This window comes from Aulonocara stuartgranti (genome assembly GCF_965226115.1).
Source record: "Aulonocara stuartgranti genome assembly, chromosome: 17".
Lineage (NCBI taxonomy): Eukaryota > Metazoa > Chordata > Actinopteri > Cichliformes > Cichlidae > Aulonocara > Aulonocara stuartgranti.
The window spans coordinates 25,398,928-25,424,793 of record NC_138953.1 but is presented as its reverse complement, the minus strand read 5'-3'; the positions used below and the strand labels follow the sequence as shown (position 1 = coordinate 25,424,793).

Genomic DNA, 25,866 nt, shown 5'->3' with positions numbered 1-25,866 from the left:
GCTCTATCGGGAGCACTATGATACAGTAAGTAGTATAATACATGACAACATATCTTGGGCGCCCTAAAGCTTTTTGTCTCTAGTTAGCTTGTTAGGAGTGTGTTTTTGACACTGTGTGCTAGGCATGGTGACAACAGAGTATGCTACTTCTATCATGCTACCATCTCCCCAGTGCAACCCCCTCCCAGTCCCGCAGAGGTTTATCACGGGCTGCATATCAAATGTGCACCTCGACAAGTCATCAAAGCAGAGAACAAGTGCCTTCTAGAGCTATGCTTTGTGATTGCTTGAAATGTCAGAACTGTGTCATTAAATTGCATTTCAGTTGCATGCACTTGACCTTTTCGTTTTGCATTTCATAATCCATATCACAGAACTATTAATTGGGACTGTTGATTAGACAGCGCTGTTTTTGCAGGGGTCACCTTGGGCTCTGAGCTTGCAGTGGACATTTTTAGTCATCCTGACAGATTTGCTCTAGGGATAGGACTCCTGGTCAATATTTCAAAATCAAACAGAATAATTTCACAGTTCAGTTTTATGGCAGTGAGTTTGGCACCATGCTGAGATTCATATTTAGCTTAGACGCACTTCTTGAAAAGTACTATGCAAAACTCACACACTGTTCATCTGCTGTAGATAGTATTTAGACCTTTTTACCTTTTTCCTTTGCATTCTGGTTGTCAAGTGTCCTGAAATGTTTTATGATATGCCAAATATTCAGCTAATAGCTCTTTGGGAATCACCTTGCTGGTGCAAAAATACTCTTTATTCCTTTAAAACTGAAAATGAATGAAAATGACTTTTTCAGCATTTTCAGGTCATTGTAACAAAGAGCCTAAAGATATGATTTAAAATGAGTTTTTTTGCAAAATTTTTAAAGGTCAACATTCCTCAGGTCAGGTACAAGGATCAGACTGAAATGAGTGAAAAATCAATCAAAGCTTTATTCGTCACATGCAGGTTGCCCTGCAGTGAAATGGGACCCCCCCCCCCCCGACCTTACACATATAGCACAAACATTACATGGGGATACAGGTCGGAGATTGGTAGAGTCAGAGAAAAAAAACATTGAAATGTACACTACAATGGGAAAAGTACAAGAGGAAAAAAAAAAAAGAGACCCCTACTCATGCTATGCTTCCATGGTAGGACAGCATGAGAACAGGAAACAAAAAAACTCCTCTGCACAAAAAAGCACATAAATGTCCACAGCACAACATTGTGAAGACATGACAAGCCACAGGGGTGGCAGCCAATGTCCAAAGAAAAACTTTGAACGACTTCCAGAAAGCCTGGAGGACTATTACTTCAGACTACTTACTACTATACTTTTGCATGTATGTCTATGCAGCACTAAATAATGTGATCAGCTACTGAAATAACTGCTATTAAATAGCAGTTTAAAGTCTCCATATTTGCTTCCTTTATGTATTTTATCATATTCCTTTCTGTCACCTCCTATGCACCTCATGGCAGATTTTGAGTATTTCATGCAACAAGTTCATTTGTTGTGTTCACCACAACACATCACGATACGATTAGGTGCAGTATGATTTGCATTTTTTCTACATATAACAATTTAGTCAAAGCTGCACAAGGCCACCTCTTTTGTTAAAGCTGTCCTTTCTCCTTACAGCATCTTACACAATGAAATTGCAGTTGCCAAATCCTCATTGCCTATGCACAAATTGTCTCTCTTTTCCCCTCCTTTTTTTTGCAGCCAATTTGCAGTTTAAGTGGTTTTGTGACCAAACAAGCTTGTAGTACAATGCTCTAACAAGCTCACAGTATGTGTTGTAGACACACACACATGCAGAAGAAATTAAAATGTGTGATTTACATGCATGTCCTGAGGTTACAAGTGCCCTGCTAGTATAAATTTGTGGCCTCACACTCCCACGATTATTGCTGTGGGTCATATGGACATGTTTTGTGTTCAGCAAGACCTCTCAAAACAGCATCCTACATTCCTACCTAAATGCCCATTATCTGTGCTTGGCAGAAATACACATGCCTCTTATTTCCTAATTTATTATCACTTCTGTTATGTGATATTTCTATCAGAAGGCTGTAGCTGGCCTCACAGATTAGGCCTTTCAAACGAAAAATCAATTTGTTTGAGCTCTTTGATGACATGAGGCTGTGTGTTTTTCTTCTTAAGGGATTTAGATGGAAATGGGGATGCATGCATTAGAGAAGATATACAGGAATGCTTGAAAGCATGCAGGCACTTGACTATAAACCCACATACTCACTCAGGTGTGGATTTAATGAACAGGGTGTTTGTGTCTTTGAGGTTTCCTCTGTGGGGATCCTGTGTAAAAAAATATATATATATATATTAAAAAAAAATGTCGCTCTAAAAATAAGTTTTGAATCAGATTTTTTATCTAAAACCCTATCTTGATAGATTTTTGTAAATTAACTCTAATATTAACAGAACCACCCTTTTGTCTCAAATATAATTTCCCAGGTGCAATGCTTTGGCAGCTTTGGAAATGCTGAAAGACAAAGAACAGTGCTGATCAGAGCTGGAGAAAACACAGAGAGGATTGAGAGGCTCCATCCAATCAGCACTAGGAAGCGCTAAGCCATGCCCACCACACATCTGTACAATGACGTCAGAGTCCAGTGGACTGCAGCACACTGACAGGTCTTTTTATGTGACTAATGTGCAGGAGGGCTTAGTAACCCGTGATGGCAAAGGTGCTGCATGTCCACAATCCTACTATGCAGTAGGAGTTTATAACAGCACTCTTGCACGTCAACATCTTAAATGCCTTCATTGCTGGCTAAAAATTAAGCAACTTCAACTCCTTATTCACACATCAATACAAGCACTTTTTTCTATGCTCTTTCTATGTAAGTTTTTTCTATCTAGCATTCACAGTCATTCACATTCATACTCCATTGGATGCATTGGAGAGCAATTTGGAGTTAGCATCTTTTCCAAGGATATTTGGCATGCAGACTCAAGCAGATGGGGGTTATTGATTTAATTGATTGTTATCGATACAGTAAGCCAAAAAATAAATAAATACATTTACCTGTGTCTTTACTATAATAAGAAGTCAGAAGGTATACTGACACCACACAGCTAATAATGTGTGTCTCTTTTAAAATGTCTCCATCTTGATTATATTCTAAAAGCGTCTAATCTTACGTTATGATTTCAAATGTAAAGTCAAGCTCACAGTGAATATGTGGTATTGTGCTACAGTGCTGAGGGTGAGTTTTGAGAAGCAGTTCAGGGGTGCAGACTCAGCTCAGTCTGCTAAATGAGATCTGCTGCTCCACTGCTGGAAATGCTGTTAACCTGCTATGTCAAGAGCAAATACTTTGATGTCTCCCAGAACCAAATCCCTCTGTCGGGTGTGAGGACACCAGTGAGTTCATCCCACTCAGCTTCACGGAGCTCACCGAACTGTGGAACACACCATGAACTGCTTGGGTATTTCCTGTACTGACTAAACTAGATTTGCTATCTCAATAACAGCTTAACACTATTCTTGTGGATCCAATTATGATAGTCTGAGATACAAAATGTTAACTTGAATGCTGGCATGTAGTTCCATGAAAAGAAATAAAGGAGCCCGGACAGTGAATTGAATTAAACCATTCAATAAAGTGGATTCATCTCATGAAAAGGTCACTTGATGAGAGAAAATTGAATGAAAACTGGATACATGTCACCCCTGGTTGGAAGTTTGTTAGAGCAGAAATGCTTCTCTCTTTTTTTTTTTTTCATGTGATAAAAGAATGAATGAGTCCTTTTTTCCATAGAAACATTGCATCTGCATTAGCATTTCTAAAGAAAGAGATGGTAAAAGTGTGGAATTGTTTCTGAAACAACCCGATAATTGATAGAGACCTGAGAAAAAAAGGCTAAGAGTCATTGTGTATCTGCTTAAAAATGTAAATGGCAATAATGAGGTGCACTTGTACATTTGTTTAGTTCAGACAATTTAGTGTTTAAAGTGAAATGTATCAACTGAATGCTGAACAGGGGAAAAAAACTAACGAGAACGGCACATTTAAGGCGAAGGTGAAAGACTTCTATGTCTAATCCATCATGTGAATGACACTAATAGCACAGCAGGCTTATAGGAAGACAATACAGTCAAAGAGGGTAAAATGTGTAACTAAAGGATGCCATCAATCCCAAAGTTTCCTGAATGTTTATGCATAAATATGCTTCTTTTTTTTAAGTACAAAGAAATCTCAGTATAGAAGCCTATACTGAGGCCGTTTTGTTGGCACATTGGAGTTAAACGTCACATAAGACAAAAAAAACAACCAAATTTTCCATGTTTATAGAAATTTGTTTATCTGCCTCTGAATGATACATGACCAAGGGCCGGTGTTCTGCAGGTTTTAGATGTCCTTGATCCAGCACAGCTGATTTAAATGGCTAAATTACCTCCTCAACATGTCTTGAAGTTCTCCAAAGGCCTGGAAATGAACTAATCATTTGATTCAGGTGTGTTGACCCTGGGTGAGATCTAAAACCTGCACCTCAAGGCATGGAGTTCCTCACCCCTCCTTTACGTGAAGACTTCTGGCTCAACAGTACATAGTAAAATATCATTTTAAGAAAAGCATTAAAAGCCTAAATTAAATACATAAAGTTTACTGTAAGTAACTGATACTTTCCCAGTTGATAATAATTACTTTTTAGTATTTCTGATGTAAATGGGGTATCCTCTCATAAATATCCAATGGAGTAGTAGTTCAATAAAAACCTACTGTGCATGTTTATTTTGACCATTACTCTGAAATTAATCTTATTATCTAAGAAAAATAATCTAAAAATGACCAGTGCACGAAACATATTTTTGTCTGCTGGTGTCTTTGATACTAAACAACATCGTTGCAACACCCTGCAGATTGAAGTTGTCTTAAACGCTTAAGCCATTATTCACCTGAAACGGCCATCTTTCTCCCACTGAGTGAGCACAGCACGCCATCCAGACAGCATGTTTTAGACAGTGATAGCTTCTCCTGTTGTCACACAGAAAACGATTGCCTCATTTGAGTAATTTAAGCATCCTTCTGCTCCTCCAATCAATACGGAGCTACAGTACACTCCAAAAAAAGGCGTTGACAACCTAGTAAGAGTTTACTCTACTTTTTAGAAATTGCGCAAGTAAACGGTACTACCACAAAGCAAGCATTGAGGGTTTTTTTTCTAAAACAGCTTTTAAAAAAACTGGCATTTAAAAATGTATTCGCTGGAAATATTTATTTACATGTTTTTTTCTTTTAATTTATCTTTTAAATTAGTACAAGAAAACACAATAGTCTACACATTCTTGTCCCATTTTGTTTTATCCGCCTTAAAAAAGGAAAAAAGAAATGAAAATAAGTTGAAATGACTGTAACAAAAGGCCATTTTTACAGTGTACAAACAGAGCGAACGTGTGTCTCTGCTGCCAATTTAGGCACCCGGTATGTTGTTGGCTGAGCCTCGCTGTGATGCTCTGACTGATTATTGTTGAAGCCAGAGGAGGAGGGAGGCAGTAATCCGTGCACAGAGCGACCCATCTGAGCCGCCAGCAGAGCTGCTTGCGGCGGGCGTGGAGAGACTATGGAGCTGCCGGGGTTTACTCTCAGTTCAGATCGCTAAAGGATACAGACTAATATACCGCATGCGAGTGGGGACGTGCAAGAAGACCAGTGAAGAGAGCTGACTCGTTTTCACTTTAATTGTCCCGGTTGTCCTTCTCCCCGGAGCGTTACGCGTCGTACCGGAGCGCTCCACCTTCTGATGCCGGGAGCGCAGAGCCGGGTCAGGGGCTGATCCGAGTCCTCGCCTCGGATCGTTTTACAGTCTCTGTGACGCATATGAGCTTAGTTAAATATTTTTTAATTAAAGAATCAGCTGTGGATTGTTTGCCCATCAAAGGGATTATGATTTTCTCAGACATGAGTACGGGGACCAACTCCCCCAAGGTGCATCCACCGAACGGGACGAGGTTTTACACGTTCCAGGCAAGTTAACTGCTCGTCTTCAGTCCACCTTTTGCTTGTTTTGTTTACTGAAATATCAGCTGCTTGTTTTTGTCTATTTGTGTTGACAGTATTTTTTTTCCTTGTTTTGAGTGCCTTGTGGCTTTTATTATGGTAAATTGTAGACTGATTTTCTGCGGAACAGTGGATGTTGGGTGTTTCCTATCTGCGTGCAGAGCCCCTCAGAATCCCCTCGGTAAACTCAACCCTTTGTTTTCCACGACTTTGTATTGTGTGCTTACATTGCAAAGTGCTGTGTTTTGGATTTGTTTTGGATTTTGAGAGATCTTGGCCAAAATTCTCTATACTCGAATTTACCAAAGAATAATTTGGCAATAACTTGTCTAAGATCTTAAAGGAGAATAGTGCAAAACATCTTCACACTTTCTCTTGATGAATAAATCATCTGACAGTTGGATTGTGTGAAACTGCAATTCAGAGTTCCTATAAATCTGTATAATGATTTTTAATGATTCATGATCCGCCCACGTTTGGTTTGAAGAGAAATAGGGACATATGTGCACAGTGCCCTACATTGATTATTGTGCCCCCCCCCCCCCCCACACACACACACACACACACACACACATACACCACCACCCCCTGCATAATTCAGCTCTGCACAGAGCCCATGCGTGCATGCAAGGAAGCAGTGTTGGTGGATATTGATCGAGTGCGTGTTACTCCTGTAACCAAGCCAGTACTTTCTGTTTTATTGTGGGTGGAAGGAAGAAGGGAAGTGAGTGAGACTGTATCCTTTTTCATATCAGTCTTTGAGCGCCTGCTGGTTGTCTTTGTAGCATAAAAGGGGAGGAAAAGGTGATGATGATTGGAAATTTTTGCAGCCAGGTGCAGTCAGCATGGTTTCGTAAGTGTGGAAAGTGGTTTGCGGGTTGCGTTTCAAGTGAGAAGAAGTGCTGAGGGGAGCTCAGTTTTGGACGACATATACATTTAGAAATACACCTGCCTCATAAGCCCATCAATCAAATCGCAATCTGGGCTGGCAAGAGACCAGACTGTCTCATCCCTTTGCTCTTGTGTTGCTTTACTCTTGTTGTGAAATTTTAGATCACTTTGTTTTTATGGTAAGCAAGCAGAGCGTCATTATCTCTGCCTCTTAAATCATTTCCTCGGATATCATATGCCCTCTAACTACTGAGCCACTGTGACTTTACCATTTGAAGATTTTCCCCTTCTGTGTTTGTCATAACCTCAGCTTTGCCTTTTCATGTCAAATCATTAGTGAAGAAAGGCTCCCTGGAGGGCTCATACCTGTTGGAAGAAGCTCCTCTGATACTGCAAAATCAAAAGGACCATAGATTACAGATTATAGTCCCAGGAAGTCCCCGTATAAATTAATCGAAGGACACGCCACTATTGGGCTGCTCACAAGTCTTTTTCTTCCACTCTTGGGGTGATATAATGTCACTGCACTGATCCATACCAGTGCTTTCTCAGTACAGTCATTTAAACACTTAAAACATTTCCTGTCAAATTGTTTACCATCTACTAATGATATTCATTTCATCAGATTGCCCTTCCTAGTTTGCAATTATAAATCAGCTTCAGCCGCTCCATCAGGGTGATGAAGTTATTCAGTTTCTTTAGTATGCACTGCCAGGCACAAAAGCAAGCAGAGGTGGCACATTAACATAAGACATCGGGTAGAATGAAGGAGCATCTTTTCTCACCTGCAGTTTTGTGGTTAACCTTGGCTTATAGCATTCCAGTTGGCCTAGAATTCAAATGTGATGCACTAAAAACAAGATGAAAAGTCTACAGCTATGCTAATTACTTCAGGAGGTTATGTTCAGGCATGGTGGTTCTGTGCGAAACAGTCCACAAACACTGCCAGTCTGATAATTTTAACATGCCTATTTCATGAAAGTCCCCTGCAAAAAGACATTTCTTTTCAGCTTTAAAGTTAAAATTTCAAGAATACAGTACTAACAAAGTTATTTTTTTTCTTTATTTTTGTAGCAGTCTTTTGTACGGATTTGCATGTGACAGCAACGGAGCCCCGCAAGGGACATGGGAGGAAAAAAAAAAACGATTAACCTTTGCAAGATCCCGAGTTACTTTTCGCAAAAGTTCATCTTCATTTTTTTTTCTCTCCCATGTCCCTTGCGGGGCTCCGTAAACAGCCATCAGTTTTGCTAAGATTTGGTTAAAAACTAATGGCAGTTTTAAAGTGGTACATTTTAAGGGATCATTGTGATCATTCAGTGCAGGGGAACAAGAATCTGCACCATCAACTTCTCGTTGATATTAGAGAAATGAAGAATTTTTTTTTTTTTTTTTTGAGACGAGTTTGCATACTTTTTTTTATGTTCTGGGAACTAATTAGATTTTACAGTCCATAAAGATCATTCAGTGTTTCACAACCATAAACATGACTGGATGTGGACCTGTATGCACACCCATATGGAAAAGAAATAGTAAAAACTTATATGATTTACTCATGAAAGTGGCCACTTTCTCATTACTTTCATATATTGTTTTAGTAAGTATCCAAAACATACAAGTTTCATTATATAATTTTTCAAGGGATCTTATATCTGTTTTCACCCTTGTATGCTTTTCATACAAGTTTCACACAAGACAGATACAAACTTACTAAGATTTATATATATCTTTTCCATATGGGGATGCAGGAGGAAAAATGCTTAAGTTAGAAGTTCAAGTTAAATTTCTTATCTGTACGCTGTAACCATTCATTCATTCATTCGCTTCCGCTTATCCTTTTCAGGGTCGCGGGGGGCGCTGGAGCCTATCCCAGCTGTCATAGGGCGAGAGGCAGGGTACATCCTGGACAGGTCGCTGTAACGATTAGATAAAATATCTTGGGTTGAGTTGCATAGATCCTTTCACAATGCTGTCCACCGCTAAAAAGACTTTCTACCAGAAAGCCCTGAAATATGTGTATTCCCCCAAACCACAAAGCCATGATATGGCATTAACATAACTGGTTGCAGTGATGGTCTGGAGCATCATCATTATGTTGTAGGTATCACTCCAATACAGCTATATCAGATTGTGGATTGACCAGCAGGCTGTTATCCTTTGGTTTCAAGTGTGACTAAAATGCATGTTGAGCTTGTGGTGTAAAATAACCTCTTTTGACGTGCTACTTCTACTGTGCGACAAGGTGACACAGAGGAGTGACGCAACTACCTCTCTCTGCCTTTTGACTGTTTGCTGTGCTGGAGTGTTCATATTTATGGAAACCCTCCCATGAGGGGAAGACTTGCTGGCAGTGCTCCGAACCCTTTGGGCATTATTACTTAGTTTGCTGCAGATTTTTAGTCATGATTCTCTTTCAAGTGGCAGAAATTCTGCAGGAAGTGCTCTTGTAGTGTCATCATGTAACACTTTTAAAGAGTTGTACTACTAAGAGCTGGTTAGACAAACAATACACACAATGGTTCTTGTCCCTGGGCGGTTTCTCTGGAGAGGGGAAAGCACTTGCAGATTTTAAACCTTTGTGAAATAATCTTACAGAGTGTAAAAGTTTAAAGGGAGGGCTAATATTCTCACTTCTACTTACATATTTGTGTTTCCACACTCTACTGGGATCATTTTGCTGGATTCATGGTTAAATCTTTATTTATCTCCTACCTTGGTGCAGCCGATCAGTTCATACAAAAGCTGTTTTAGTTCATCTGTCTTTACACCATATAAGGAAATCCTTTCTTACTGACATCATAAAGATCCAAAAGTAGACAAAAATGGCAATGGCATTTTAAATCCTGAGCTTCGGGCTCACAGGGATCACTCATAGTATTTTAAACTTCTTTACATGAGGATCTACTATTGTAACAGTATACATATGGCAGATAATAATAAAAAAAGAATATTAAGTCTAGATTAAACAATTATAATCTCCTAATATTTCCAATTTTGTGCAAGTGTCACTTTACAGTCAAGTCAAATTTAGCTCAATCCTTCATTATTATTAGTTGATTTGTCTGTGTCCTTGTATTTAATATTTGGTTGTTGCTACTCTACAATACCCCGCCAAACAGTTTGTCAGGGCTGAGCTATCTAATAAATTATACATAATTGTTCCCCGGGATTTGTCCTTGGTTTTCAAATTAGCGTTTCGTGTGATTAGTAGCTACAGCTGGAGTGTCTTTGCTTAAAAGCCTCCCTTTCCCCCACAGTCTAGAGTGCATTGTCTTCCATATGGCCTCTGCAGCTTTACACCTCTAGCAACATTGCAGAAAGAAGCTCCTAGTGTAGGATAAACTATTATAAAATGGATAACAAGAAGGAAGTAACACTGACTTCTTAGTCTAATCAGGGCTTAAGCAAAATTGGCAGTGAAATTTTGAACAGATTGTCAGATATGTTTCACCGACCCCCTTTTTGTTTGTTTGTTTGTTTTTCTAAAATATTCGGTTGCTGTTAAAGAAGAGAGGAAGAAAATGAGCTGCTACTCACTGGTCTCCTTCAAAATAATCCTCTCTTCTGCAGCGAGCTGGCATTTGGGAGGTTTATAGCAGCATGGCCACAGGGGGAATTTGGCTAAAAAGCTTCTGTTTGGGTTTGCCTATAAGCATCTGTCGCCTGTGCTTTGTTTGTAAGCAGAGCCACAGCCTAGGCCAACCTCACTTAATTAAACTGCTAGAGCTGTGCTGCTACTGGTTTCCACTTCCGACTGTCTGACTGAGGGTTCACGTTCAGGGCTTGACAGAAAAGATGCAACGTGGCTGTATACGCTGATTAAAAAGTGCTTCTTCTCATTATGGTGCTTAACGCCAAGGAGGGATGTTTGTACTGATGTCCTGATAAAAATTCTTTTCTCTACTACTAAAGCTGAATGCAGACATGACACAGTGCCTCTTGTTCCATTTCACATCTTCAGATGCGTTAATCAGTGCTAACTAATGTGCATTCTCAAGCGAGCACTCTCTCCAGCCCAAACAGGCTCAAGGAGTACAGAAAGAGCCTCAAGATGGGATGACTCATAGCGAGACACCAGACAGCAGTTTGAGTGACAAGTAAACACTTATTCCTCGTTGCTCAGGATGCCAATGGCTCAACTTCCAGTTTATCTCCTGTGCACGCAATCTACCATAGCACAAACTGAGTGCTGCTGACATGTCCTGTAGTTGCCAGTAAAGAAGTTTGTTTGTGACCTTCATTTATAAAATAATATAAAGAAAAATGTAGTCAGTATAGTGGATAACAAAATGATCATTGCAGTTTTCTTGGCTCTCGGTTGTTCAATTAAATACATTTAATTGAACATTTACATTTTTAGACTGAAAAAAATCTTTTCATGTTTCTAACGTTTATAATTGAATAACATATTTCAGGGTAATATGGAAATGTCAAAACGTAATCTCGGGGATCCCCGTCCGTGCACCGCGATGACAGGTTAAATACAGAACCCCATCCCGTCTTATGACTGCTGCACGTTCACCAGTGCAGATGTGGAGACGCTACACGTCATATGACACCTGGACAGTCCTGCAGGTTGATCCCGAGGGAGAAGCTGAAGCTTTGAGAACTGTGCTTGCCTGATTATCTGGAACATTTCTGCAGCTGTTTCTGTCAGTTTTTGTTTTGAGCTGAATTTTCACCATGTGTGCAGATGTAGTCATACATTAATACACGCAAGACTGCGAAGAAACAGACTCCACCAATGCATGTGAACTACACAGTCTTGTCAGTCAGGCGTACAGCAGACACGCGTACACAAGTACAAATGCGCTCACACAGTAACAACACCCAGCTGTGGAAGCGAGCTTATCATCACAGCTGTCTTACCCAGCACCCTGCCACACACTCCCCCTCCCCTTTCTGTGTGCTCCACCCTCTCTGCGTCGTGTTATTCAGCGTTGATGGATCAACAAAAGGTGGCCGTTTGCAAATTAGCACAAAAATGACAAATTAACACACGGCCGACAGACTCAAATCTTGACCTTTCATTTGTTACACTGCACATAGTAACTGCTTACAAATGCCCTCAATATCCTTACCAACACACAATCACAAGCACGCTCCTCCCTTTGGTATCCCATTCCCGCCGCTGGTCTCCCAAGTGATACGTATACGTGTGCATGCGTATGTGTTTGTGTGTTGTAGGCGTTTGCCCTATTTTCTTGGTCTTTTTTTAATCAGCCCTCGTGCATTTAAAATCTGGCCCGGGCAGATGGGGAAGGGAGTTTGACCCACTTTGATGGATTCCAGACCGATTAAAAGGATGAGTATGCTTTCGAAAGCAAGAGGTCCCTGTATACCAGGGTGTGTGCTTGTGTGTGCATACAAGAGACAGGAGAAAAAGATTGTATTCATGTGCCAGTATGCAAATAAACATTCATCCTCCACCTTGTTGTTGATAGTGTAGTTATTCCGGAAATTGTAGTGTCAAGATAAAAAAACCAAATAGCCAATTTCAGCAATCTTTCTACGGCAAACGTAGAAAGATTGTAGCGGGCAATTTTAGCCTCAGTCTTAACAGAGATGTTATAGCTGCAGGGTTATCTGACAAAAACCCTATGCATAAGATAAATATACAAGCAACGAATCAGTTCTGCGAAATGCACAAACTCTACGGGCTGCGCTGATGCAGAGGGAGGTGTGCCTCACTCCCAGTTACAGCCGAAATTCAATTAGATGTTTTGCAAAGCGCTTATTTAAATAGGGGGAAACAAATCACTAAATGCAGCATTTTCTGCCAAATCACCATGCATATAAGTTGAAGATAATATATGTGCTGTGAATTTTTGAATGTATTTGCATGTTAAGTGATCACTGAGAGCGAAACAATGTCTATTATTTTTATTCTAGTTCCACAGCACCTGTTCTTCCCAGACAGCAAGAACAGTGGAATAACAATGGGCACAAGAGCGAAATTACACAGCAGAAGTGTCCATAGATTTTTGCTAGGTACTAGGGCTTGTTCTGGAAAGTGCTGATTCCAGATGATAAAATCGCTCATTAGCAACAATGAGGTGAAGCGTGATGACCACTGAGAGGGAGAGAGATGTCATGGGCTCATGCTCTGAGATGGTATATATTTATATTTAAAGGAAAAAGATTATCCAAATGTGAAAATTGAGTTTTATATTTAAATACAAGTATGTATTTAAATATAAATTAAATATATTATTTAATAATAATATTTTTAGCCCAAACTAACTAGTACTGAGACTTTACTTTAGCCAATCTAACAGTTATGCAGAAAAAAACTTGCCTAAAACTTGTCTTCATAAAATATTTTCTTTCCAGTGTAGTAAATTTTTCCAGTGGCATTTAAAAATGAGTAAAACAGAGCAATGTTCGACCTAACACCTGCCATCTGATTTATGGATTTTGCTGACATGGCTGCTTGGGGGAAGCACTAAAGACTAAAATGGGTCTGGGGATTTAAGATTCCTGGGAGAAGGTCTGTGAAAAGGCCATTCTTAAGATACCCAAACTTGCTGTTGTATTCTTACATTTGTGTTATTTTTGGTCACACAAAAATCCTGTATGACAAAATTGTAATATTTTAAAAATAACCAATTATATATTTGTTCATTTGGATTATTACCGTATTTCATAAATGGTAACTGGTAAAAGAAACATGATAACATTGAAACTAGTTTCTAATTTTCTTATTTAAAAAAAAACTACCAACATATTCAAATGGTTGTTTCTTTGTCATGTGCTATATTGATTTGCATAAGATACCCAAAAAAAGCCTCTTAAAACCTGTTAATTATCTGAGTAATGCTTTAGGAAATGATTTAATGTTTTGTTTTGTCCATGTCCTGAATTTTTTTCCTTTCAATACAAACAATTGGGGAAAGGGATTTTAAAGCAGTGATGAATGGAATGATGGGCTTAATCACTGGTTAGTCCCTTAATGGGATGTTTAGTCTGTAACAAAATGGCCTATGTATAATATTTCCAGTATCATTTATCCTTTAATGCGATGCTGTGATGTCTTTCTCTCTTTATTGCACATCATCCTTTAATCTTCTGCCGTATCGTCGGCTACACGTGTTGAACAGTAAAGCGTATTTGATGCATTACAGAGCTAGTACCTTCACAGACTTTCACACACATGCACGCAGATCCATAATAGATCCCACAGAGATTTTAAAGTGGAGTTGGGAGCACACTCAGGCCAAGCCACTCACTTCACTTCAATAGACTCTAGCATGGCAATAACCTCACTCTTCATTGACGCAATTATGGTGCAACTATTTGCCTAGCTCTGTGCAGCAGTTTGATCTCATTTATCCAGCACTGTGGACTTGAAAGGTGACATTTCCTGTGGGTTTCTTGACAGAATATAAAGCCGTGCGTTTATTTACTAGGCTTGAATCAAAGCAGGACTGATATATATATACTTTTTCTATGGAGAAAAAGTATATATAAAAAAACTAGGAGAGGAACTACCAGACCCCCGTCATCAACGAGTGCCCAGTGGAGAGAGTGGACAGCTTCAAATACCTCGGAGTTCACATCATGCAGGACCTGTCATGGTCCTGTCACATCAACACCGTGGTGAAAAAGGCCCGACAGCGTCTCTACCACCTCAGACGCTTGAGAGACTTCCAACTGCCCTCCAAGGTGCTCAGGAACTTTTACTCGTGCACCATAGAGAGCATCCTGGCGGGAAACATCTTAACCTGGTTCGGGAACAGCACCATGCAGGACAGACGAGCTCTACAGAGGGTTGTGCGGTCAGCTGAGCGCACCATCCGCTCCGAGCTCCCTGACCTGCACTCAATCTACAGCAGGCGGTGCTGGACCAAGGCCAGGAAGATCGTGAAGGACCTCAGCCATCCCAACAACAGACTGTTCTCTCTGTTGAGGTCAGGAAAGCGATTCCGCTCCCTGAAGACCAACACAGAGAGACTGAGGAGGAGCTTCTTCCCGCAGGCGATACGGTCTCTCAATCACACCACCACACAGTACTGACCCACATATATAGTTCTTACACACACACACTGGACTTTCTGGACTTTGGTTTTGCACAACACTGGTCACTATATTCTTCATTTCCGGTTAATACTTGTACAGCTGCTGTTATTGTGTATATATTTACTTATATTTAGATTTCTTCATACATTCTTATATAGTTCTATATTGTGTATTGTGTATTTTGTTGTACAGTTATTTTATTTTCAACTTTAATTTATATATTTTATCTTATTCTTCCCAGTTAAATTTACCCTTCATTCTAATTTGTGTTGTACAGTTATTTCATTTTTAACCTTAATTTATATTTTATTCCTTCCTAGTTAAATTTACCCTTTTTAATTTTTCATATTTATTTCCTATCTTATTCATAGCCTTTTCCTTTTTTGTTTTCTTTAGGTCACGAGCAGTTGTCCAAGCATTTCACTACATATCGTACTGTGTATGACTGTGTACGTGACAAATAAAATTTGAATTTGAATTTTGAATTTATGGGCCTCCTGCAGATTTTTAAGTGTTAAAGTGAACTTGTTATATTCATTTCCAGCTCCTTATTACTACTCTTGGGCTCTACTAGAGGGATTTGGATTTTAAAAGACGTTGGTTGCTAAAATAAAATATAGCCAAAGACTGTAACAGGATATATATGGCAGAAAACCTGAAAAAATAGTTTTGTCCACTTTAAAGATGGTCCCGGAGGTGGACCAAAGAAATTTTGATTCACTTTTAGTGTAATAAGACAGATAACGTTTAAATAAATAAATAAATAAATAAATAAATAAATAAGAAATGGAACTTTTAAGTATGTACTGAGTATGTGAAGGGATTAAAATATCTGAATACTTTTTAAGTGGGATTTTTTTATTTTTAAAGGAGTAAGAGAAACACCACTTCACTACATGCTCATTCAGCCATTGATGAATGTGTCATTTCCATCCAAATTGCCTGATATCCAGTAGTTTTTTTTTTTCATCCATATTTTAATCCTCCTCTCTTCTTCCCATACGCACTTGCAGCCCCTGTTCCATAATGCACATAAAAACAGGGGCACATCCTTGGCTCGCCCTGGTAAAAGCGACGTCGTCAGCATATTTGTCAGAGCTGTCATCTAACTTGCTCCCTTATCTCCAGGCCAACTCTCCAGCTGTAAGTGGGCAATATATGAGACGTGTATTTGGAGCACTAAGCAAACTGAAGGCATAGGCAGCAATTAAGAGGTCTGTAATTACAGAAAAGGCTGCCACCTGCTTTAGGTTATCATAGTGCTGATGCTTACAGAAAATCTAAGTTTTGTAATTTGTGTGCATCAGCCATGGGCTTCTGTTGCACCCTGAACTTGTACATAATACATTTTTATTTTTAATGATAAAATAATGTTCCTCCACTTACACTGTCGAGTTTGTTTACACAGAGAAAACTGCCTGCTTGAGTAAAGCAGTAAAGTTTGAATAATTTCTTTGCCAATAGCGTTGAATAAAGTACAAGCCCTGTAGTGGTGGTTACTAGCTTTGGTCACAACTAGATTGCCACAATCACCGGTAGTTTGCATGAAAGACACCAACTTGTTTGCAAAAACTAATATCTAGGCCAGTGTTTCTCAGGTGCTGGATCTCCATAGATCAGTACTGGTCAGGTGTATTGTTGTTAGACTAAACAAATGACCCAGTGAAACATAGAAACTCAGTAACTATATTAATTATAAGACATAAAGAAATTACTGAAAACAGTGGAAACAGAGCTCATGAAGTTAAATAGATGGTTTGTATTTAATAAACTATCATTGAATGAAAGTAAAACAAAATTTATGTTATTTGGAGGTAGTAAAAGTAATATTAAAGTAAAATTGAATTTAAATAATGCTGAAATTGAAAGAGTATATTAGACAATTTTTAGGAGTAATTATTGATGATAAAGTTTGTTGGAAGCCCCACATAGAACATGTGAAACGAAAATTATCCAAGTCTATTTCTATTCTTTATAAAACAAGAGATTTTTTGAATAAGAACTGCCTTTATTTATTGTATACTTCCCTTTGTTTGCCTTATATGACCTACTGTGCAGAAATTTGGGGGAACACATACAAAACATATTTGGATTCAATATTTAAATTGCAAAAAAGAGCTATTAGAATAATAAATAAAGTTGGATATAGGGAGTCCACCAACCAGTTTTTTGTAGGATCATATGTTAAAATTCATGGACATTATATATTCTAAAACTTTAGAAATGATATATCGTGTGATGAAAAAGAATGTTCCAATTTGTATTTTAAGTATGTTTCAACTAAGAGATGGAAAATATGATTTAAGGGGGTCTTATAAGTTTGAAATGCCTAAAGTGAGAACCAATGTTAAGTATAGATGTGTGTCAGTGTTGGGAGTGAAATTATGGAATGGACTTAATGATGAACTGAAGATGTGTTTTTCTTTGTCATTCTTCAGGAAGATTTTAAAAATTAGTATTATACAAGGTTATAGAAATTTGGTTTGTTAAAAATTTTTTGTGTTGATTTAATTTCTTGATTTATCATTGATTTCTTTTCAAACTGTTATACAACTTATTTATCAATGCTATTTATTTTCTTGGTTAAGGATTTGATTATTTCTATGGGGGTAAGGGATAGGATAAGTATAAGCCATAAGGCTTCAGCCTATTCCTTTTTCGGTTTCTGTTTGAGTACTTTTATGTAAAATTATAATCTGTTATTGTTGTTGTTGTTGACTGAAATAAATTTCAATTCAAAAAAAATTCAAAAAAAATTATTTTATTCTTGCACTGGCTGTGGCTGTTCTATTCAGCCTTTGCAGTATCTTAGGCTCAATGATCTGTCTTTTCCCTGCATCTCTCCATCAAAATTTATCATCTGTGGAGCTGAAACTGGAATACCCATTCCACAAAGCAGTCCTCCATGCTGTTTAATTTTATTGCTCCATAATGGGAATAGTTGGGAGGTGTCAAGGGTCTTCCTGTATCCAGTCATTAACTCTACATCTCTATCTCTTTGTCTTACAGCCTCCTTTGCTTCACTGTGATTGCAACATACATTTCTGTTTCACTCAGCTACCCGTCACTGTGCAGGTTGGATTAAAGAGCAAAACAAGAGTCCATTTGGAGGCACATGACTTAGCGTTTTCAATTTACTAAGTAATTAATTCACCCCAAGCTTCTCAAAGGCCTGCTGTGTGTTAGACCTCAGAAATAGTCTGTTACTTTCTCACACACTGCGTCTTTGCAGCATTACATCTCCCCTACAGTCATTCACATGAGGCGATACAGTAGGCAGTGGCCTTTGTGAATAATGCAGTGGCAATAAAATCTCTGCTACATTCAATTACACCAGCTTTGACTGTCTTTTCCTGTTCAGTATGTGTGTAGCTTTGTTAGTGTGTTAGTGTGTGCATGCTGATAATGCCATGACCAGGCTGTAAACCCAGCAACATTAATTATGCACTGTTTTGCTTCTCTGTTACGCTGCAAGGGTTTTTGGACTGTTACAAACTGCCGTCTGGCTTTTAACTACACTGCCACAGTTTATAAAGTTATTTGAGGGGTCATATGACATCTTTATGATCTTGCTTTCTTGCTGGTCACATATCAGCTCTGACCTTTTGGCTACGTCAAACACCTTGTTTCCTAGCCAATACAATACGCATTATTGATTATGTCAACTAATCGACTAATAGATCTGGCTTGTGGGTTTTCTGGCACCAAGACTTTGGCAGCGGGTCCATTGGGTCTTGGTGGGGTTGATTGGGCATATTCCTGCACATCCTCATGTGGAGGTTGGAGATATCCAAAGGTGTTGGCCCTATTTCTTGAGTTCCTGGGCTGTTTTGCACAACCAAGCTCTACCAGCATAAGATTGGATTTTAACAAGGTGATCAGTGTCATCTACTTTCCCTGCCAGCAGTTTTAATCTTGTTTTCTTGATTTAGAACAAGTTAGAACCAATCAAAGAAAGTAGAAGTGAATTGTAACAATAAATCTATCTGATCTATTACATACAATCTTTGTTAAGTTTACAAGGTTGGAGAGTGTAATGGTTCTTCTTTCTCACATGTTCTGTTTACATATAACTGTGCAGCCATCAAGCAACATGTAAAAAGCACAGGTATTAGACTCAGAGACACTGCTTCTGTAGCTCATAGGTCTGTGTTCCCTGCTGCTACCACCACCCTCTCATCATGCAAAATCAATACAGCCGCTTGGAGGCTCACATGGGATAAACCGCATCGGTTTATCTGGCAGCAAAACTGTGAACATGCCTTTTTTTCCCCAAAAGGCATGTTCACAGAGTGCTGAGTGTATGTTCCGAGGAAGCCAGCAGAGATCTTAATTGTCTGATTATCTTCACAGCTCTTCTATCTGATGTCTGGTTGTAGAGACATTGTCGCCTGCTGCTGTGTTTTTGTTTTGTTTTTTTGCTTTTCCTGGAATCCAGCTACAGCCACATTTTTGGAGTCACTTCTTTTCTAAAAAGATCATTTGTGTCAAGAGCCCTGCAGGTGAGCTGGGAGCATATTGCCATTTGGGATTTTTAATGAAAGTGTATAATGTTGCAGCTGGCAATAATTTCCCAATCGAATTTCCCAGAGGAACCCACCCGAGGGATTAATAAAGTTCTATCTTATCTTATCTTATCTTATCTTATAAGGCTGAGGACCTGCAGACAAAACATGGGGGAACTCCTGAGCGAGTTTACCAGGGGCTTAGCAATTAACACAGAAAGTTAGGGCAGATTGGATTAGCTACCTTGTTTTTGGTATGGAGGAATCAAATTATTTTGGAGGGTTTTAGAAAGTGAACTCTTCTCCGTTCCAGCATCGTTTCATATTATACAAAAACATGTTGTGTTCAGTTGCTCAATCATTACAGCATGCCTTCCAGCTCTATATATGCATTTTAATGTGTATGGTCTGTCACTGTTTGGAGATTTCCACATGTTTTGAACAACCAGTTCCTGCTTCCAGCTGTAAATGATATGATAATCAGTCTGTGTTTATTGGAAGATTTTTCAATTTCCTTGAAATTGAAATACTGGCTACGTTTTGAGTTGGGTAATCATTGACAGTTTAACATCATATTTCAGTTTGGGAAATGTATATTCCTGTATCAGCACCCAACTTACGTCTCTTTAAGAGCGGTAACGATTATGAAACTAAAACAGAGTCTTGATCTTATACCTGCCTGCTTCTGGCCTACCTGTTGCGACCAGTCTTGAGCTCTAAATACCGCACTGTGCAAAAGTCTTGAGCCACCCAATCATTTCTTTATAGTTTGTTAGAAAAAATGGCGCAAAAAAGCTTGAAAGCCAATGACTGAAATAATTAAATGCAGCCCTAAACCATGATAGAGTCTCCATCATTGCTCCATAAGACCTGTTGCTGCTGATTTTCAGTAAAGTTTTTGGGCAACTTGTCTTTTCTTTTCTTTTGGTTTTGGTTCCTTAAAAATGGCTTCTTCACACCTTTCCACTGAGGCCATTTCTGAGGAGGATGGCTCAACTGAAGAACAGAACATGCTAATCTGGTAAAAGCTGTCACAGTTTGACAATCAGGTAAAGAACAAACTAGAAATGCTTCAGAAAAATTGAGTAGCTTTTACTTATTCACAACCCACTCGTGATCAGGCATTTTCCCCCCTTTTCATCTCCCCTATATCAAATACCGGTATGAAGTGGTCTGTGGATTTGGAGATGAGCATAACCCTAACTTTAATGAACTGACAACCACAGAGACCGAGGCGTAAATGCCTCTGGTTATATCCATTCAAAAGCGTCTCTACATTCAGTGCTGATTGGATTCTCCAGGCTTCGGCTATTTTCCTCTTGCAGTTTAGTTTAAGAGTTGCTGTTAAATGTTTCACAGGCTATGGTCTCTGTCTGGAGCTTGTTTGCTCTTGCACCAAAGGTGAAGTGTGTAGTCTAGTGCCTCTTGTGTTAAAAGCTGCGACATTGCTGTATTCAAAATAAACCACGGTTCATTACTGAAGACATTTTCCATGTAAGCAAAGAGGGAGGAGAAACTCTCCAGAGGTTAAATTAAGGATCTATATTTTTAATTTGTCATAGGCTTTTCGGCTTACATTTATGATTAAACTTTGTGACCTATGAAATCATTATAGGTCAAGGAGCAGTGATTGCTTCCCCCCCAAAAAATGCCTCAGGCTGATAATTGCAAATTCCAGTGAAATTAAACTATGCCTTATCTTTCTGGAGGGTACTTTAATAAATGGTGGGAGCACTTGGACCCCAGCTTCAAGAGCCTCTTCACACAGTTGCCTTCCGTCTTCGTCTCCGTACGAAAAAGCCTGATACCGACACAAAGCAAGCCACTGACTGATGCTGGCTCTGTGATCTGTGCTAATGTAAGCTGACAGGTATCCTGGCATTGCGTGGCTCTGACCAGGCCCTGTGGCCATGCAGGCCATTCCCACTTACACTGAAGGAGGGAGCACCACCTGCTACACGACGATCGCTTTAACGTGCAACAGAGGCACCGTGCACCCTTGAAAGACTTCAGCATCCACCCTTGGTTGCCGTGGAGACAGTCGCTGCTACTCAGCTCAAACTGGTGGATTGGCTTTGCCACACCCATGGGTGTCTGGAGCGAAAGAGGAGGAAAGAGTTTAGATGAACTGTGCAAAGGAGCAGCTCCCTAAAACCACCATTCAACACATTAAATATTCAGTTACTATTATATTCATCTTAACCACATATGTGTTGTAAGGTTGTCATTACGAAACATGATTTGGTGACCTCTAAAATCAGTGCATCCTTAACTCAGAAATGACAGAATTTTCTACCCATTTAGTAAAAAAATGAACAATGAGCTGATATAGAAGATCTATTGAGGGAAATCAAATCCTTACTTAAGGATACAGGAGATTCTGGATTCTACCATGATACTGCAAGCAAGCATGCACAAAATAACCCAAAAAACAAACTGGTATAAGGTACTGCAGCTTTGTGAGCAGGGGTGGTGGCTGACTTGGCAGCAGTTGGACTCGCTTAGGCGGGTACAACCCCAACGCTTAGCTTTTAAACTTTGACCAAGTTTGACATAGACTTTTTGTAGAGTTGTTAACAGTGATCCGTTCCCAGGAGCAGATTTTAATTCTTCTCATGTGAAGGCTTTTTACAGCAAAGAGCTCAGTGTTACATCATCATTTGTCAGCAGGCACCCTACTATTCACCAGAGGCTCTGTATCTGTATCTTCATGCTGTGACACTGGGGTTTATTTTCACTTTTTCGATACCATTTTCAGCTTCTCTGAATGTTGCTGTCCCTCTTCGCTAAAAAAAACAAAAAGTCACCAAAACACTTAGCCCATTTGTAGTCCATTTAAGCATTTTAATGGTGCGGTAGTTTGCCATCACTGAACTGCTGTGTAGTTCACCTGTGTATGTGTGTGAGTTTTACTCCTGCTATTCCCTTCCTGATTAGATTTCACACTTTCCTGGCAACAGCGATTGCTTTATCCTTGCGTAATGCTGATTTCATGCTTGGCATTCACCTCGCCACAGATGTTGCACCCAGTTTTTTAAGCACCGGTCTTTTCAGTGTTATCTGTTATCTTTTCACTCGCTGTTTATCTTCATTAAATTGTTCACTGGCAGCAAATGGCACGTTATCAAAGAAATTTCAGAGCAAAACTGAATAGTTCCTGCAGAAAGGCAAAGCCATATTACTTTTACATATATTCTGACTCAGTTAAACCTTGTTTGCTTCTTAAAGCACCATTCTTTTTTTTTTTTTTGCATTTAGAACCACTTGCACACTTTCCTTCAGTTTAATTCATTTAGGGGCAGAAAAGTATTTTGTTGAATGTGAAATGCCACTTAAGTAGTATTAAGTACAATTTTAGGAGCAGTTAGACATTTTCAAGTTTGAATGGACTCTATAAAGCAAAAAACTTTTTCTTTGAAAGCATTTGGAGTTTCTATGCTTCTACCTTCTAAAACCTTTAACCATTTCTCTGCTTGCTGTTGGCATGAATGCTGAGGAATATACCTAGAAAATCTAAGCTTAACTTTTCCTCTCTGTCCTTTAACAGCTTTGAATTCATGCCATTTACTATGCATGAATTTTATGCAAATGAGAAACCTGAAGTAGAATTTAAAATGCTGAGTTTGTCAAAAATAGAGATAAAAGCTATCACAAATTGACCGTCTCTCAGTTCCCAAGTCAATCTTGTGTCATTTCTGCTTCCATCTCACTCTGTCTGAACTCGCTGTGACCACCAGAAACATTCACGTCCAAATAGATTTCATCTGCTGAAAGGTTCAGTGACCCTTGCCCAATCACAGCAGTTCATTTCAGGCCATTTAGACCTTTTTTTTGTCATGTATGCTTGGAAAAAGTTTGCTTCTTTCCAAATAGTTGCTGGCTTTGTAGATTTCTTTCTTTCTTTCTTTCTTTCTTTCTTTACTGTTCCCTTTTGAAAATTTTCAGCTAAAAGTAAAACTTGAATAAAACTGCAAAAAATGTTACTATCATGACCCTCAAATTGGGGCTTTTACAGTAATAATAATAATAATGGATACTTTAATGATCCCCATGGGGAAATTACTTGTTTTTCTCTGCATTTGACCCATTCACTCAGTGAAGCAGTGGGCAGCCCACTAAGCAGGCGCCCGGGGAGCAGTGTGTAGGGACGGTACCTTGCTCAGGGGTACCTCAGGGTAGCCGTTAAGTGGATTCGAACCGCCGACCTTCCGATCATGGGGCGACCACTTTACCTACTGAGCTATCCCTGCCCCATTAATTAATAGCTTTAATTTTCAAAATGTGATGTCTAATTTTTAAAGCCTGCCAGTAACACTTAATGTACATATATTTACCATTATCTTGTTGCTTGTTAGGATATATGTTAGTAACATACGAGCAATTTAGCAATCCCTTATTCTACATGATCACATATTCTATACTGGGGCAATAACTTTTTCCTCAGTAACTTCCTAGTTTCTCCCCATTGATACTTTACTTGGTGTAGTTTTATAAGTTTGCAAATCCCCCAAATATTTCTTTTTCCTTAATGATACATAATACATTTATAAGTCCATTTATTGTTATACTGTGTGGCAACCCATCAGCTATTATCTAATGATCTAGCCTCTGGGCAAGATGGCCAGTCTTGCAGGGGTCTAGTGTGTATTTCTAAGGCTAAGATCTCCTGTTCTGTGTACCAGTTATTGTTTATGAATGAATGTAGATGTATTTTTTATTCTCCACGAATGTGCCATTCACTAACATACATGCAAGGTCATGTTTGATATAATCTCATAAGAATTGCACAAGTTCATTTTAATAACGTGTTTTATTAACCCCATTAGAATGGGTACATAGCTGGATAAATGACCCTTTACAGTCTGAAGCCCTTGGCCAGTGAAAAGTCATTAAGACATTTACCAGAAAATTTAATTTTTTATTTAATTAGTTAGTTATTGAATAAGCATTTACTGGAAAACTGTGATTCTCAGGAGTGGGGACTGTAGGTTTTGTGATGAGAATTAATGTTATTAATCTGCTTCTGGCTTTTGGGTAACATACAAAGATGGATATACAGATAATATACAGACATACAGAAAGTTTTTGTATTTCTATGAGCCAGGCTGTTTTCACTGCTTTTCACTGGCTTGTTTTCCGTGGTAACTTCAATCTAAATTGAACATGTATAGAACATCATGATTTAGTGGTAATTTAGTCGTCTAAATTGCAACTGTGCAAGTAGACTTATCATCATGGAATCTAGGTTATTTAAATTTAAGATCAATTTAATAATTGAATAAACAAAAAATATGTCAAGCATGAAAATCTGCAAAATGTTTGTCAAAAAGCCCTGACTGAAGAGTTCTCTAACATACAGGCCCACAAGCACCATCATCAATCAGCAACCAGGCTGGGGCAGAGGTCAGGAGGGGGATGGGGTCTGTTTGGTCAGGAGTCCATAGACTAGTCACAGCCAGAAAGTCAATTTGATTAATCTTGGTGGATAATTGCAGTCCCCTCTATTTACACTCAACCAGTTCAAGCCATGAATGTGCCATGATCCCATGTTACATTGTAGGCAGATCCACACATTAGTGTTGGATTTTACAGACATAAGATGATACAGACAAAAACACGTGATATGTATAGTGATGAAGGGGCTGGATGTACAGCAGATTGTTGTCTCTCTATCTCTTTATTCATTTCCTTACAGAGTCTCCAAACAGATCCACTTCCTGTCTGTTCTTCATGATGCTATCAAGCACACAGGAAATAACATGACTTTCTTTTCCGTCAGTCATTTCCCTCACTGCGATACATCAGTCAGCTATGCTTCTGTTTTGATATTTGATGCCGAATTATTTCCATGCCTGTATTGTAAGACTTGTCTATCAGCAGGTTTCACTTTTGCTTTCTGTCATGGTTGTTTTGCTCCCAGCAGTTCACTTCTATCTACCTTCATTTGATCCTGTGACTGCTCATTTGAACTGAAAATGTGATGCTTCAAAGCTAAGAGTGGTGCACTGCTGCACCCGTGAAGACCTTTTGGTGTTTGAAGTAACTTTATTGTGACACCTGTGGAGCGTATCTTCAGAGGAAATCACCTGTTCCATCCTATCTTTTGTTTTGGCTGACTAATGACTCAGGGAGCCTAAATAAGTCATTTAAGTATTTTCTCACGTTTCCATTCAACCTTAAAGTAGTGGTTTTCTTCTGTACGTGTTGCAGTCATTGGTGTAAAGTAGAGATATGACATGAAAGCCAAAGTTCAATTGCATGCATTAGTGAACCGATCTACGGGAGCATCACTTTGCAGCATTAGTAATACACTACTGAAAATTCCCACTTGCAATTTGATGTTTGGGCGCACTTGTGATAAGCAACATAATCTCAGAAGCAGTGGGATTGAGGAAAACACCCAGGAGACTCCACACAGTTTGTG

General features: G+C 39.0%; 2 protein-coding genes across 8 annotated transcripts in view; both read left to right on the top strand.

The window, feature by feature from the left end:
• ppfia2 (PTPRF interacting protein alpha 2) overlaps positions 1-25,866 on the top strand; it is a 213,790-nt gene that overhangs the window by 96,778 nt on the left and 91,146 nt on the right. For 2 of the 7 annotated variants that reach the window (XM_082511792.1, XM_082511791.1), the window contains exon 1: positions 5,469-5,994. The exons of the other annotated variants lie outside the window; for them this stretch is intronic. In XM_082511792.1, coding sequence (XP_082367918.1) covers positions 5,848-5,994 — 147 coding nt within the window. In that variant the 5' untranslated portion in view covers positions 5,469-5,847. Of the gene's footprint in view, positions 1-5,468; positions 5,995-25,866 lie in introns of those variants that run through there. 7 annotated transcript variants of the gene reach the window in all.
• Positions 14,416-15,382, top strand: LOC309693055 (uncharacterized protein; the record flags this gene model as incomplete). The annotated part of the gene is made up of 2 exons (XM_082512034.1): positions 14,416-14,927; positions 15,334-15,382. The coding sequence occupies exons 1-2, from the start codon at positions 14,479-14,481 to the stop codon at positions 15,380-15,382; spliced, it is 498 nt and encodes a 165-aa protein (XP_082368160.1). The 5' UTR covers positions 14,416-14,478.